The 15762-nt window shown below is 46.6% G+C and overlaps 1 protein-coding gene across 3 annotated transcripts in view; it reads right to left on the minus strand.

The window, feature by feature from the left end:
• Positions 1 to 15762, minus strand: part of LOC119406069 (DNA-directed RNA polymerase I subunit RPA1) — a 220865-nt gene that overhangs the window by 84854 nt on the left and 120249 nt on the right. For all 3 annotated transcript variants that reach the window (XM_049419296.1, XM_049419295.1, XM_037672927.2), the window contains exons 16-18: positions 15017 to 15101; positions 9302 to 9502; positions 8716 to 8844 (exon numbers count right to left, since the gene is read on the minus strand). In XM_049419296.1, the coding sequence (XP_049275253.1) occupies positions 8716 to 8844; positions 9302 to 9502; positions 15017 to 15101 (415 nt within the window). The remainder of the gene's footprint in view (positions 1 to 8715; positions 8845 to 9301; positions 9503 to 15016; positions 15102 to 15762) is intronic.

Below are 15762 nucleotides of genomic sequence, written 5' to 3' on the forward strand. Positions count from 1 at the left end.
ATATGGCATAATTCAATGTAGGCCCGCTATAGGATTTGATGACACAGGGGCACATACCAATAAGAAAAGTACTTTATTAATATGGTGGCTTACTTGCGTGCCCTACTTTGGAACAAAATAGTCCGGGATTTTCTTTTGTTTCAACGACTTCACTGCCTACGACAGCACGCACGCCTTCACGTTGTCCAACGAGTCGGAGCAGCTGAGGCCGCAACCTTCCACATTCACGCAATAGCGCCGGACCAACGCAAGTGCACTAATCACTTCGGAGGATGTAGGCAATGGGCCATCGTCAATTTCCTTATTGCTGTCGCTTTGGCTCGTGGTCGGCACGACGTCTGCAATGTAGTCCTCATCTTGCAGCTGGCCCATGATGGCAACATCATCTTCCGCACTGACGAACTCGTCGGATGTCGGTCCGTCGATAGCACCTGGGAGCTCTGCCAGCTCGCTCCAAACTTCGGCGGAAACACCTGCGGTGTCTTCCGTGCTGTCATCGGAATTTGGGGTGTCATCACCAGGCATGCGGAAGCTGGCATGCCAAAAGCCGTTCTGGATTGTCTCCTTCATGACATCTGCCCACGATCTACTCAGCATAGAAAGAGCTCCGAGCAAGTTGATCTTAAGCTCCCTGCTTAAGATCGACTTGTAAACGGCCACTTCGACATCTTCGTACACAGCAGTGTGCACACGTCGGGTGCCACGGGCACCTGGCATTTTGTCCGACTTGGCCCTGATGTCTGCCTTGTCCTTCAGAATAGTACTCAAGGTGCTCCTTGGAATCTTGTACGCGGCGGCGACGTCGGACTTCTTCTGACCGCGCTCGACTCTATTTATGATTTCGAGTTTCGCGGCGAATGGCAAATTCTGCCTCTTTGCACAAGCCATGACGACAGCGCGCCAAGAAAGTTCACAGAGCGCCAACAGGCAACACCACCAGCACGAACCATGCTGAATGAGGACTCGAGGAAAAGAGGCAGCAGCAGGCACTCAAGCATAAAGAAAGAAAAAATGGCACTCACTTGTACCGCCTCCGCGCCTCGGAGAAAGCACGACGGCCTCTGATTGGCTGTAAGCGCTGCGAGCAGGCCAGGATGATCATTTTTTGAGGCGGAAGGGGGGGGGGTGTTTGTCCGTGCACAGTCGGGTCTACACCACTTTTCCTAGGGTGACACCGGCAGTTTTCCCCGCCACCACGAGGGAAAGTCAACTTGCTGGTGCACTTTTGAGGCACACAGAGTTTGATACAGTCGATCCCGGATATATCGAACTCGGATATATCGAATTATTGGCTATATCGAACAGTTGAGAAATCCCCTTGAATTTCCCATGCAAAAGTATAGGGCTGGTGCACACGTATATCGAACTCCCGCACAGCGAAACATCCGCTATATCGAACGCTGCCCCGCGCCGAAGCCCAGATAGTGCATTTTTTCTAACAAATATTCATCATTTTTCGGCCGCATTCTTATAAGTTCCAGTCCCTCGTCGCGCACAGGTGACGAAATTGCGTTGCTCTAGTTCGTTGCGCAGCGCTTGTCAGTTCACCTGTATATTTGACGCGCGATCCGCAGGTTTTAATGCATGGGCTAGTGTTTTTCAAAGAGGCTGATTGCCGAGGGCACCAAAATGAGAATTTGAAGTAACTTGGCAGCCTTGTTGTAATGTTTGCATTCCCTTCCTTGTCCGCGCACGATGGCATGCAGGCCCGCAAAGCATGGCCTTCTAGATCCGCAACCTCGTGACGTATTTCTAGTGTTTTTGGTTTTAAAATACAGATCGCAGAGGCTACGCTTTTTTTTCGCATTTCTCGCCAAAGTAGCGGCTGCCTTCTACAAAGCCACAAGTGCCATCGGTATCGCCAACATGTCGACGGTGGAGAAATGTTTCTTCGTGCAGCGTTGTTAGCGTTGTCTCTTGTGGCATGTGTACTTCTCGCTCCGTTCTTGATAAATCGTCATTCGGGAGTTGAACTAAACATTGTCCCACTCGTAGCGATAAAAATGATGACCTATGCTTGGAACAGCGTCAAGTAAAGCACCGTCGTGCACTGTGTCCTTACGGGCCTTGGTGCCAGGTGACGACTTTGGGCGCGTCATGCCCGCCGACTACGGCGTACGGTGCGTCAGTGAATTTTGCGACTTATTAGCGTTTCCGGGCGCCGTATCGGACGGGAACACAGCAAGTGACTTTATCGGTGCAGATAATGATGTAGCTGTTTCTGATTGCATCGATGCCGAGATCATAGCTGACGTTGCCGGTGCTGTGGAAATAGACCCGTGCGGCTGGAAGATGCCAGCTGCCGCTGCCACCGCTAAACCCTTTACCGCGCTACAGAGCTCGCATCAGCGTTCAGCGTCGATCACCGCTGTTGTGGCCGAAGGTGTTGAATTTACTTATCTCGAAAGCTTCAATGATATTGACAATGACTTGATAAATTCACGGCGTGCAAGAAGCAAGACAAGTTTATAGACTATTTGCATGCGAAATAAAGTGCGCTAACTTGCAAAAGAAGTTCTCGCCTTGTTCTTTAGCATATGTGAGTGAATCGTTATTCGCACTTTTTACGATTTAGGAAAACTGTGTCAAGGCCTGCAGTGCTTTAATTAAAGCCCTAAATACGCATATTTTGTATTTCGAATTATCGATATATCGAACTATTTCGCGGTCCCCTTCGAGTTCGATATATCCGGGATCGACTGTATATCAGTTGTCGTTGCTATTTTCATTCGATGTAGCAGTAACTTTCGCTATATATTCTCAATGTAAATTTACCGTGTTTAGAAATTGTTCGATATACGGGATAATTTGATATAAACGGGTTCGATATAGTCGGGCTCGACTGTACTCCGATGTGATTGCTCGCAACACTCAGTACCTTCCAGACAGACTTTGCCGGGAAACGCATCCTGGTATGGGGTTGCACATTTGCAATTACTTGCTTAGCATGCCTCGACAACTTTGATGAACAAACCTTCGAAAAAATGCACACAGAATGCATGCCCAAGGACGCTGAGCTGGAAGCCATTTCCTCAAAATTGAATATTAGGTGGAAAAAAAGGACGACAAAATACAATCTTCAAGATTTTCATTGTTTTGCCAACAATGAGAGCACTTTTTGCCCAGCTGGTGAGGAATGTATTATCCATTAAGCCTGCTGGCAGAGCATTTATCATTTCTCAATCACCACAGGTAATGCACTACTTTTTGGTCGCGGAATTAGACAGCACAAACAGGGGCATTAGCTTTCAGTGTTGAACCTCATGTATAAAACAGAGTGTAAGTGACTTGTGTTGTTACGTTTCATGTGTTGTATTCCTTTTTTAATATTTTTTTTTCGCCCCGTATCTTGAGCATGTGTGTATATATGCCTGCTCTTTCAGATAAGTCCTCAGTTGACAAATTGCACTGCATCTGAGTAATTGTTTTTCTTAGTCTGTTATATTGCGCTGCCTCCTTCAAGGTCAAAGTACAGGCTACAGTCAAATCCCACTACAGGTCAAAGTACAGGCTACAGTCAAATCCCACTACAGGTCAAAGTACAGGCTACAGTCAAATCCCACTACAACAAAATTTATAATATTCGCAAATAAGTTCATTGTCATGAAATTTTGTTGCAGCAAAATTTAACGTATGGCCACAAGTTAGAAAAATCTGTTGATTGCAAGTACTCCTTCGGTCCTGGCAATGTACGCATTATTTTCAGACATATTTGGCCACACACGAAGGTGCCATATCTTGTCATGTATAATATCCACATAATATTGTTACGGGGAAAATACAATACTGAGTCAGTAGCAAGCCACGGCACAGCTCACAACACAACGTCGACTTCTTCACCTCTTTTCCAGCTGCCTTTTCAGGGTACACTCAAACCTCGTTATAACGAACACGGATATAACAAATTATCGGTTATAACGAAGTAAATTAAGAATAGTCTTGTAATAGCTACAGTGTTACAAATAAACGTGTATAACGAATTTTCGGATATAACGAAGTTATTTTTGTTGCAGATGCGACTTTGTTATACTGAGGTTTGAGTGTATAATCCCACTATGCCCTATTAGCGTAGGTAAAAACCACGCAACACAACCCCCGGCAGCAAAAGCGCCGACCCGGCGCGTCTATGGGGCCACAGCAGAAGGAGGGTGGTAACACTTGAGCCCGGATACGTGGACGACGTCAACGGATAACAGAGCAGAAGAGTTTGTGGGATTAGCCGGGACAATTTCGTATGTAATGTCTGTCACTTGTCGAAGCACGCAGTATGGGCACGTGTATCGAGAAAGCAGCTTCTCAGAGAAGCCGGCACGTCGCGTTGGGGACCAGAGAAGAAAGAGGAAACCCATTGGAAAACATTCGTCAGGATGCCGCTCGTCGTAACGGTGCTTTCGTGTTTCTTGAAAAGCCGTCAATCTGTTGCGGGCAAGCTGACGGCGTGGTCAGCGTGGGCAATAGCGTCGCATGCGTATTTCGTGGTCGACTCTGCAGCAGCCGGAAGGAAGGTATCCAATGGCAACGTTGGTTCGCGTCCAAACAAAAGGTAAAACGGTGAGTATCCAGTGGTGTCGTGCCGGGAGGAATTGTACGCGAACGTCACGTAGGGCAGTGCAAGGTCCCAGTCACGATGGTTGGTCGACACGTATTTCGAAAGCATGTCTGTCAGGGTCCGGTTTAAGCGCTCTGTCAGCCCGTCTGTCTGGGGTTGGTAAGAGGTCGTGAGCTTATGCTGGGTGGAACAGGAATGCAGGATATCGTCAATCACTTGAGAAAGGAAAGTACGGCCTCGGTCTGTCAACAGTTGTCGTGGGGCACCGTGCACTAAAATAAGATCCCGAAGTAGCGCAGCTGGTTGGCAGGGCTCGCGTGATTGCGTAGCGGGTCAAGTAATCGGTAGCAACGGCAACGTACTTGTTTCCTGAAGTGGATGTTGGAAAGGGACCGAGAAGGTCCAAACCAACTCGGAAGAAGGGCTCCAGTGGGATGTCGATAGGCTGAAGATACCCAGCAGGAAGTCCCGACGGCTTCTTGCGGCACTGACAATCTTTGCAGGCGTTGACATAACGCCGCACAGAGTGTGCAAGGCCAGGCCAGTAGAAGCGGCGGCGCACACGGTCATACGTGCGAGAAACGCCAAGGTGACCAGCGGTTGGGGCATCATGAAGCTTGTGGAGGACTGTGGAACGCAGGTGCTTTGGTACGGCCGGCAGAAGATCGGGTCCGGTGGGTGACAAATTACGCCGATATAAGGTGTCATCTTTGAAGGCAAACATGCGTACAGAGGCGTCGTGCGGGGAGGATCGCAGCCGTTGCATTATTTGACTGATATGCGGATCCCGATGCTGCTCGTCACTGAGGCAAAGCAGCTGGGAGAGGGAAAATATGCAGTCGGTCGAGGCAGTGCTCGTAGAGTGCCGGTCAGCCACAGGGTAGCGTGATAGGCAATTCGCATCTTGGTGCAGTTTGCCACTCTTGTACACGACTGTGTAGGCATACTCCTGCAAACGGAGTGCCCAGCGAGCGAGACGACCTGTGGGATCTTTCAAAGAGGCGAGCCAAAAAGGGCATGATGGTCGGTGAGTACTGTAAACTATCGGCCGTATAAATAAGGGCGAAATTTCGCAACTGCCCACACCAGAGCGAGGCATTCGCACTCCGTGATTGAATAATTGCGCTCCAAAGTGGACAGCAGCCTGCTGGCATAAGCTATCACGTGATTCTGCCCACGTTGTTGCTGGGCCAACACAGCGCCGATTCCGTAACCACTGGCGTCAGTGCGGACATCGGTTGGTGCGGAAGTGTCAAAGTGGGCCAAAACAGGGGAAGATGTGAGCAGTGTTGCAAGCTTGGAGAAAGCTGCTGCTTGCGAGGGACCCCAGTTAAAGGGCGTGTCTTGTTTGAGCAGGTCCGTGAGAGGTCTAGCAATTCGGCGAAGTCTTTGACAAACCGCCAAAAGTAGGAGCAGAGTCCCGAAAAATTACCCTGCACCTCCACCAAAAATGTTACGGGGAAAATACAATACTGAGTCAGTAGCAAGCCACAGCACAGCTCACAACACAACGTCGACTTCTTCACCTCTTTTCCAGCTGCCTTTTCGGGGTATATCCCACTATGCCCTATTAGCGTAAGTAAAAACCACGCAACAATATACAGAAAATTCAGAGCTAACATTGGAATGCGGGCTACATGCGAATTTTAGTGCGCAAGCTAGCTTCACAGCATGGCTTCATGATAAAGCAAAGAAGGTACTAGCTTCACATCAATATGCAGGGATTTTCTTTTTTTCCTGCGGTTTATAGGGGGGGTGCAGGTAATACGAAGTGCAGGATATAGACGAGAAAATACGGTATTCAGATAACCCTTGCAGTGTGCCAAGCCAAGAACAGAACAAGAAGTAAAACTAAGTGCAGAGAAAGCAGTGAGCAAAGACACTGGTTGTCGGTAATCTGATGGTTGGCAGAACGCATCATCTTTTATACATGAGTGATCAAAGATTCCATCATTATCACTGGTGTCCTGCACTCGTGTCCTGCACGTGATCTTATCAGAACAGTCTAATACAATCGAGACGTTTTCCAATTATTGCGACGCAGCCTGCACTGAGTGTTTGTAACAGTTTTTGTGGTTAAAGCCCAATCACACTAAAATAGAAAAATAAGCATGCATGGCAATGCCCCCCTCCTATATAAGTAGTCGACGTCCGATTTCCCGGACGCCTGAAATTCCGGACATGCCTGATTTCCCGGACTCATCTGTGGCACCGTCAAGTTCCCCGTAGAGTCAATGTATTAAAAAGTCCGAAATTCCGGACGCTTATAGCCTTCGCCATCCGATTTCCCGGACTTTTTACTGTTAACCGCCGACCCAAAGTCACCAACGACGCCGCCATTTTGGTTGTTTTCATTTTCATATCCTTGAACCCGCGCATCAGCAGCAACGCCGCACCGCGCCGCGGCTGCCGTAACCTCGAAACCGCACGTGTCAATCCGTTGCCAGCCGTAGCTTAGCCAAGCCAAACCTCACTGTGTTCGTTCACGTGTTTTGTCAGCTGTGCCAGCTCTGCGGTCGTGTCTGTGGTTGATCGTTTGCTGCTGCGCGCTACCTTCCGTGATCACGTTTCCCGACCTTCAGCATCCACCGAGTTCCTAGCTGTTTCGTGCTGCGCTTTTCGTCGAGCGGATTCGCCGTTTACAGCAATGGCACCGACTGCTCCTTCGTCTTTGTCCGCGCCTTCGAAGCGCACAAAGCCACCTCGTAGGCTCACGATGACGAACTGCCATCCGCGGACGTTGCCTTCGACGATCTGCGCGCTGGCGGCGTGTTGATTCCAGCCGAGATAACCCTTGAGGGCTTCGCCGACGCTGACAAAGACCTCGAGCTATGTGCGGAGTTGACCGATGACGAAATCATTCATCAAGTTACGGAGGATTCCGATGCCGACACCGAGAACGAAGAGCCAGCTCCTACACAGCCAACGAACACGGAGTTGACGCGAGCACTGATGACACTGTCATTGGTGTACAGCGGAAACATGACGTTGACTGAAATTGAGGCAGACATAATCGCGGGCAAGTGGACCGTGCAAAAGAAAATAAGCGACTTCTTTGCGCCCAAGTGCTGACCTATGAGGTAGTGCCGGCCACGTCGTATTTTTTTTTTATAAACGGCTCTTTTCAGAGCCACCTAAACAATGCATTGGCTGAATTGCTATGGGAATCTTGTACTCCGGCTGTGACCCTCTCCGTCAGCGAAAAATACCTACCAAAAATGTGCGTTTTCACGTGCATTCGTTTTTCCGGACTGCCCGATTTTCCGGACGTTTTCGCGGTCCCTTGAGGGTCCGGGAAATTGGACGTCGACTGTAGCACTCCAATGCTGCAAACACAACATGTTAGTATGAAACAAAGATCCACAGTCCATCAGCATGCACAGTATACTGTTTGAAATGCAGTTGTATGTGCACGATTTTGGGTCGTGCATGGCGCCATTGGGAGTTCATGATGCTGTCAGGGACAACCTCACAGTCCAGTGCGCCAAGGCATCGAAGTACTTTGCATGGCCCGAAGAAGCATTTCGCTGAGGCCATGTTGGTGTATCAGTGTCCAGACCCAAACGTGGTTGCAGGGCTGGTATTCTACATAGCGTCATTGAATGTTGTGACGACAACTGTCTGCTAATTCTTGATGCATAGATGGGCGAGTTGTTGGGCTTCTGCAGCACGCTGAAGGTACAGTGCAACTTCTGCAACGTCCTCGTCTGTCACGATCAGCAAAATGTCCTCAAGCATCGTTGTGAGGCTCCTTCTGAAAACCAGTTTGAATGGCATCATGCGTGTCGCCGTGTTGCAAGCGAAGGATATGTACGGAAGCATGACATCCCAGGTCTTGTGTTCGACGTTTATGTACAAAGCCAGCATATTAGCGAGGGTTTCGTTCAGACACTCGGTGAAGCCATTCGTCTGCGGGTGGCAGGCAGCTGTCCATCGGTGACTAGTCTGGCTGTATTGCAGGATCTCTTGCATTAGGTCTGCCCTAAAAGCCGCACCTCTGTCGGTGATAAGGACTTCTGGAGGTGTCCGTTATAGTGGGATTTGACCATAGTGAGAATTGTTTGGCAGGGGTGCGCAAAAAGCAGTTCTGTGACAGAATTACACTGGGCATAACAAAACACTCTAAGACACTCAATGTTCCACTTTATGACAAACATGCCATGTACCTGTATGACACTTCCATCACTGTCCCTGACCGTCTGATCATAGCAGACCATAAGCCCCTCGAGGTGCTTAATGAGGCAGCGTTGCAGGTAGCCACTGCGGCTGGTCTTCACAGCCGTGTCCACCAAACCCTGCATAACACAGCACGGCATCACTACAACTGATATGGCCTTTGTCATTCGACTTGCTGATGCGTTCATTGTGCCCTTAGCAAACGAAGCATTCTTGTGCAACTGCTACCGTTGCTAATCACACACTATCTCTGATGGTTATATTGCACTTGTATCACACACTTCAAGCACCTAATACTGCAGGGCATTTTCAAAGAAGCACTGCTTGCACACCGTGCAACACAACAAAACTAGCACTTTTGATATTTTTGAAAACCCCACACGTTAAAATTATGGGCTGCCAAGTTGAGGGTACTTTCTTTTCACATTCCTGAAACACTTCTTTATGGCTTTCTGACAGTCATCCCAAAGACATCACCTAGGCATACGATTTGTGCAGCCAGTACATGCCACACGAGAGTGCTTGAAAACAACACAGCCAACAGGCATGCATGGCAATGACAGCAGATGGGCTCACCTCACGTCCGGCCATGCAGTGGAAGAAATACTCCTGTGGCCGGATGCCCGTCAGAAAACGGCCGTCCACGAAGCCACCTGCCCGTGGTGATGTGTCGTAGTGCAGAAAGGACGGCAACGTGCGTCCACTGAGCATAAGTGGCACTCGGCGCCCTTCCAGTTCAATCTGGCCCAGCAAGCACGAGATCTGCATGCAGTTCACCTGCAACGACACCAGAGGGCACACCTCACACTCTCACTCGTTTCCATTAGGCTTGTGCGAATAGTAAATTTTAGGTTCGAAGCGAATTCGAAGTAATGATTTTGGTCGAATAATTTCAAATCGAATTCGAATAGTATATATCACATGTTATAAAGAAAAGTGAGCATATTTGTCATGACCCAACCAACCTGCACAACATTTTTTTTTTAATTGTAACAAGGCATGTGCAAATGTCATTCTCTTTGGTTCAAGGGAAGTGCAAGCAAAGTTTAATAGTAGCAGGATTTGGCTTTCAGTAGAATGCAAATGATGTTACGTTTTAAAATTTACTATACTTGGAGCATATAAGCCGTTATAACAAGTTTTTAAACTTAAAAAATGATGAATCGATGTGAGGGAATATGTTCATTTAACCTTAAAATGGAGCTTCGCTGCAGTGCGGATTTTTCCTGGAAAGGTGTATTCACTGTACAGCACCCCTCCACTGCAATGAAACTACCTTTACAGGAGATTACAAGCGAACAGCGCGGATTTTCCTTGGAAAGGTGTATTCACGGTATAGCACCCCCTTCACTGCAGTGAAACCACCTTTACAGGGGGGTTATTAGCGGACTAATATACACCTATTCGTTCATTTCGAATACTTCGAAATTTTCAATAATTTAAATTCGACTCGAAGCGAATTCGAATACTGTATTATTCGTTTGAATATTCGAAGTGCTCGAATATTTGCACAAGCCTAGTTTCCATACTATTTTCTTGGTTGAGGCAAACCATACTTTCAGCATAAAGGTTTGGCTGCTGCCGTCATGCTGTCGGCACGTTTACGTGCATTCTGGCTAACACTCCCAGTGCTCAATTTTGCAACCTTTGGGCAGCTTTGGGTTGTCTCAGCACTACAGCACAGTGGAACGTGAAGGTGTTTCCGATCCGTATGATAACTAAAGAAATTGAAGAGGCCCAGCACAACACTGCACTACTGTTTACTGCTAACTATACCCAAGAGCAGGCATTACATTTTATTATTATTATTATTGTTGTTGTTGCTGTTGTCGTTCCTATGTGTGCATTAGAAAACGCACAATACCACATGGACACTGCAGTTTCTGCTGCTTGCAGTTAGTACGAGCTTTGTGAGGCAGCAAAACAAGCAAAGCAGTAGTCTTGTATGGAAAAAGGTCATGCCGCAAAGGCAAAGCAATGAATGCAATAGCACCGAATTGGAATGTTGTATGAAGCATGGCTAGCAGCTAACTCCTTCAGGAAACGCAGCCACTTCAGCAAGTGAAGTGACTTATGCATTGCCTATGGCTTCAACGCAAACTTTGCAATGACAACGCAACATCTACAAAGCTATGAGCCATCTGCTAATCATCTCTAAAAATACGACAACACATGCAACTGCGGGCAACCACGCCCAGTGGTACAAAGTACACATTTCCTGCCAGACACGTAAAGCCCCCCTCTTGGCTACTGTCTCCGTGCGCCTTTGGCACGACAAAGACAGTCAGCTCGTTTCATCTCTGCATGAGGTACCCACATAGAACATATGGCATGCAGGGTGATATTATCAAATTGCACTTTATACGGAACATGACAATGGCAGTGACATCAACAGGGATGGCAATGGCAAAGACGCACCTGGAGTGTCCATATAATTGATATCACAATAAAACAACTATTATATATGGTTAGTGCTTTAAACTGAAAAGGATTTTTTCGAAAACTCCACTTCCATCAATTTCGCAAATAACTAGACGCTCGTTGCACTCAATTTTGATTTCGTAACGCTTACAGCAAAACTCCAACATCTTCTATGTGCTAAACGCTCAAAAGAAATTTTCTGCACCAACAAGGCCAGAAGACAAGCCTTGTTCATTTCATTTCTGCCTATGGCATGTCAGTGTGGCATTGCAAATTCGAAAGTGTCTTTTCAGAAGGTTGGGCTAGTGCAGTGCCGTAAATATTTTCGAAACTCGCAAAGTTCAATCTTTCATCATCATTAATGAAATGCGACATAGCTCAACAAAAATATTTCAGCTTAGGCCAGGTGGTAGCTACTGTAAATGTGGGAACTTGAAGGTAACCACTTCCAGACCTCTTCTATTTATTTGTATGACTTTTTTCGCTTATGGTAAGCATAATTACAGCTCAGCCCTTCCTGGTCAACTAGACCCTGTATGTACAAATCAAAATGCCACATTCCACTGGAAAGACTTCTTTCAAGGCATACTGAGAAGCAGCAAGCAGGCACAGCTCCACTGCGTCCTTAACTAGACTGCATGAGAAACAAGGGTCAGCGGCAACAACATATAGCATGAACGGCAACAACATATGGCATGAACGTAAGCTAACAAAGGGGGTTCTATTATCATGAATGCAAAATATGAAGCCTAACACCACTGCAAGAAACCTAAAAATCCGCAGCCACATAAACAATTAGCAAATCATGCGGCAACACAGAAGGCCTCGAAACACAAAACTGACCAGACTTTTTAATGAAGAATGATGCGGTGGCTTCCCGAACAGTTTTATCTTTGTGCTTCAATAATATCTTTTTACTATCGGACAGCACCAGCTCACACTTGCATTTTTTGCAATGCAGTGAAAAGTTAGTTCCTATATACAGAATTAAAGGTGAACATTTGACGGAGTTCTGTCTGGTTGGGAAGCAAATATCATTGGAAAAGTGACACCAACCAACGTATTCATTAAAAGTAAAAACTTCTTTTACTTAAAAAGCCCGACGTTTTGGGTCTGACTCGGACCCTTCTTCAGGGGTGACTGTGGGGCACCAGAGAGCATCAGAGTTTATAAAGCCTTCTTCTCTTCAAGTCGGGGGTCACGCTTGTTTTGAGTGACGTGCCGTAGTCCATCGAAATAGACACTCGGTAGTGCACCTGCAGACTACTCTAATGAATACGTTGGTTGGTGTCACGTTTCCACTGCTACATACAGAAGGTCAGCGTTCTCATAAAGGCCTCTGATCAATTAAGATGGTTATTAAGAGACCTTCCTGTCTGGCCAATGTACATACAACATCGCACATGACAAGGGGACTACCTTACGCTCCACACCCTTCCCTCACTTAACCAACTTATCACAGTGATTAACCTTGCATGCCAGTAAGTTTAGCCTTCAATATTTCGAGATACTTCGGTGGAGTAGATAGAAAAATAGAAAAAATTTCACAGGTGTTCTTAATACAGTAGAGTTTTGGTGATACAATCACAGCTCATATGAATCTTGGGGTAATCCAAGTTGCAGCAATCATAGACGGGCGCGAGAAACACTAGCACAAGCTAAGTGCGGGCGTGCATGCCGCAACACCGGTTTTGGCTGGCTGTCAGCATCGCCCATCAAGTGCATGTCATAACCTCAGAGGGTAAAGCATAGCATAGCCACGTATAGTATAGTATAGCAAGGAGTGTGAAAGGCAGGTGAGGGTAAGGTGCAATAATATGAGGGTGAGGAGAAAGGAGGGTATACAGGGGTGCGACAGCTGAAACTGAAGTGGGAGCAGTCTTTGGAGCAGCAAAATTTCAATTTTGGAGCAGAAGAACCTTGATTTGGAGCAGTTAGCGGCATCTAATATGTCACCTTAGGAGCTTGAAAAAACAAATTTGTCGCAACTTGGAGGGACAAGCACATATTTTAATCTGTTTAGAATACACATAATACTGAAACAGCCTTTGTAAGAAAGTTTTTTTCACAGATTATCACCAAGCATGAACTGCACTACTTTTTTACATACCTCGCAACCTATCTAGCCTGTGTAACAAACATATGAAATAATTGAAAAAAGGTTCTGAAAACTAGGTTCACCTCAAACATTTGGAAAAAAAGAAAACGAAAAAGCATCACACTTGTCAAAAATTTTAAAAAAATGTGATTACACAAGAACTGTAGTTACATAGCAGTAGGCTTCTGCTTAAGATCAGTGATATGACTTAGGTCTGCATATTTAGGTTTTCAAGCTTCCCCAGAGCTTCCTGCAGGTCAGTATTACTCTTTGTCAGGAGAAGATCACAATAAGCGTGCCTTCAGCTATATGCTCGGCCACGCAGCTGGTGCAGCATCAAGTGTACTGCACACTTTTAACTGGCAACAACAAAAGCGCACAGCACCGCAGTTCACTGCTACCTCGTGCGGCACCGTTTTCAAGAGTGTGGCACGGGCCTCGCCACACTGACTTTCTCAACAAGCGTGTGCTACTGCAAGCGTAGTGCCATTGTAAGCGTACTGCACGCTTTTATTAAGGGACGGCACAAAACACACTTTGCATTAGTCCGCTGCCACCTTCTCGTGCAAAACCAGTACAGCATCGCAGAGACGCACCGCATGCAGCAAGCTAGTTGTCGCCGCATTGATGCAACAAGGTACTCGCCTCACCCTTGCATGAGATGGGGCGTAATGGTACGAGCACTCCCACGACAAAGGCATGCATAGGAGACCACACGCAGCAGCATCGACACAGCAACCGCAGCGACCGGAGGAATACATTACGTGCAGCAAAGAACCTGAGAGTCAAACCCACTACACATGCCACTCGATAGTTTTCGCTAAGCGACAGTAGCGCCACAGCACACAGCCAAGCGAGTAGAAGCAGCACGCTTGGGGCACGGCAGCACATCTTCGCATGGGTCACGCATATTTACAACAACCCAGAGAAGATTATGACAGCACCATGAGAGCCTTCATTAGAAAGGTGCATAGAAGAGACCCGCTTGGGTGCGTCCATGTGTTCTGCAAACGTCTCATTAACTTGGTATCACTAGCAGTCCCTGGGCACTCACTGCTTGGAAAATCATGTTGTCAACTCAGCGCTCAGCCCTTTTTCTCTCGCAGAAGCTGACGTGGGAATCAAAATTCTTGCTTTTGAGGCTGTTTTGGAGCAGTTTGGCACAATTTCTACAATTTTTATGCTTTTGAAGCAGCTTGGCATAGGAAAACGGAATCGCATCAAAAATGGGCAATAAGCACAGCTGTCTCGCCCCTGGGTATATCATCTTTTAGCGGAGGCGAGTGGAGTAGGGAGGCAACTTGGAGGTTGCAGACAAGCTAGGGAAAGCTACCAACTCTGCTGTTTCCACAGTGTTTGCACCACTAGTAATATTTTTCGCGACCCTGTGAGAGTCGTATCATAGAGATTCTACTGTAATTTTAATCAGACAATGTGCATGATGCAAATTCTGGAATCATTCACGAATGAATGCAAAAAATGGATATAACATGCTGCAATGCACCGTGACTCCTATATACGAAATAACGAACATGTTACATCCAAAGATCACATTTCATTGATCCATAACTGTGCTCATCACTACTGTTTTACTCTGAGTGTTACTTGCACAAGTTTCCTCAAGAAAGGGTTTGCTCTTATGCTTTGTAATCGCATTATTCATAACCACAGCAACAACATGACAATGCACTATTAAGAAGAACATCTCGATATGGTGCCTGGTTCTAAGTGATGTATTTGAGTGATGCTCAATGTGAGGAGAGACACCGTACCATTCCTCCCTTGGCCCCAGACTGCACCATCAGCTGTAGGTTGTTACTGGGAAACTTTTTCAGCAGGCCATCTGGAATGCAGGCCCTAAGAAAAGAACAAGACAGAACAGCCTGCCACATGAGTGAACCAAAATGAACCAGCCAGGCATTGGTTGGCCACTTAGAGGAATACTGATAGTGTTTCTGCCATGATGGAAGCCCACATTATGTGCCCATTACAGGGGTTCAATGAAAATGAGGCCCACGATGATGCAACAATCATATTCTTTTCCTTTCTACCCCAGTTAACCTTTTTCTTCTAGTAAACGTTCTTTCCTAGTTCAACATGCTGTGTCAAACAGAATCAGGTGAAAGTACACTTGAGTAGCATTGAATCCATTAACCCTAAGTATAAAGGAAATGCAGATGAGTGAGGCAACTAGCTGTTTGCGCAGGGCCGCAATCTTGTGTGTGCCAATTATAATAGACTGTGTGAATGCGACTCGTACATTGCTATTAATCTTAAAATATTAAAAATAAAGTCACACTATGATAACCCAAATGCAACAAGAACTGTCACAAGAAAGTAAAAAAAAAATTTGAGTCTGAAAGTCAAAAGTCTGAAACATTACGCTAGCACATGAAATCATCATCACATGAAACATGAGCATTAGCAAATGCAAGCCATTTTTCTTAAATCGTCTCTTTCAGGGGATAACATTCAATCACAAGCAATAGGCACAACAAGCATCAACATTCAGGAACAA

The sequence above is a fragment of the Rhipicephalus sanguineus genome, chromosome 9 (genome assembly GCF_013339695.2).
Source record: "Rhipicephalus sanguineus isolate Rsan-2018 chromosome 9, BIME_Rsan_1.4, whole genome shotgun sequence".
In the NCBI taxonomy this organism is placed as follows: Eukaryota; Metazoa; Arthropoda; class Arachnida; order Ixodida; family Ixodidae; genus Rhipicephalus; species Rhipicephalus sanguineus.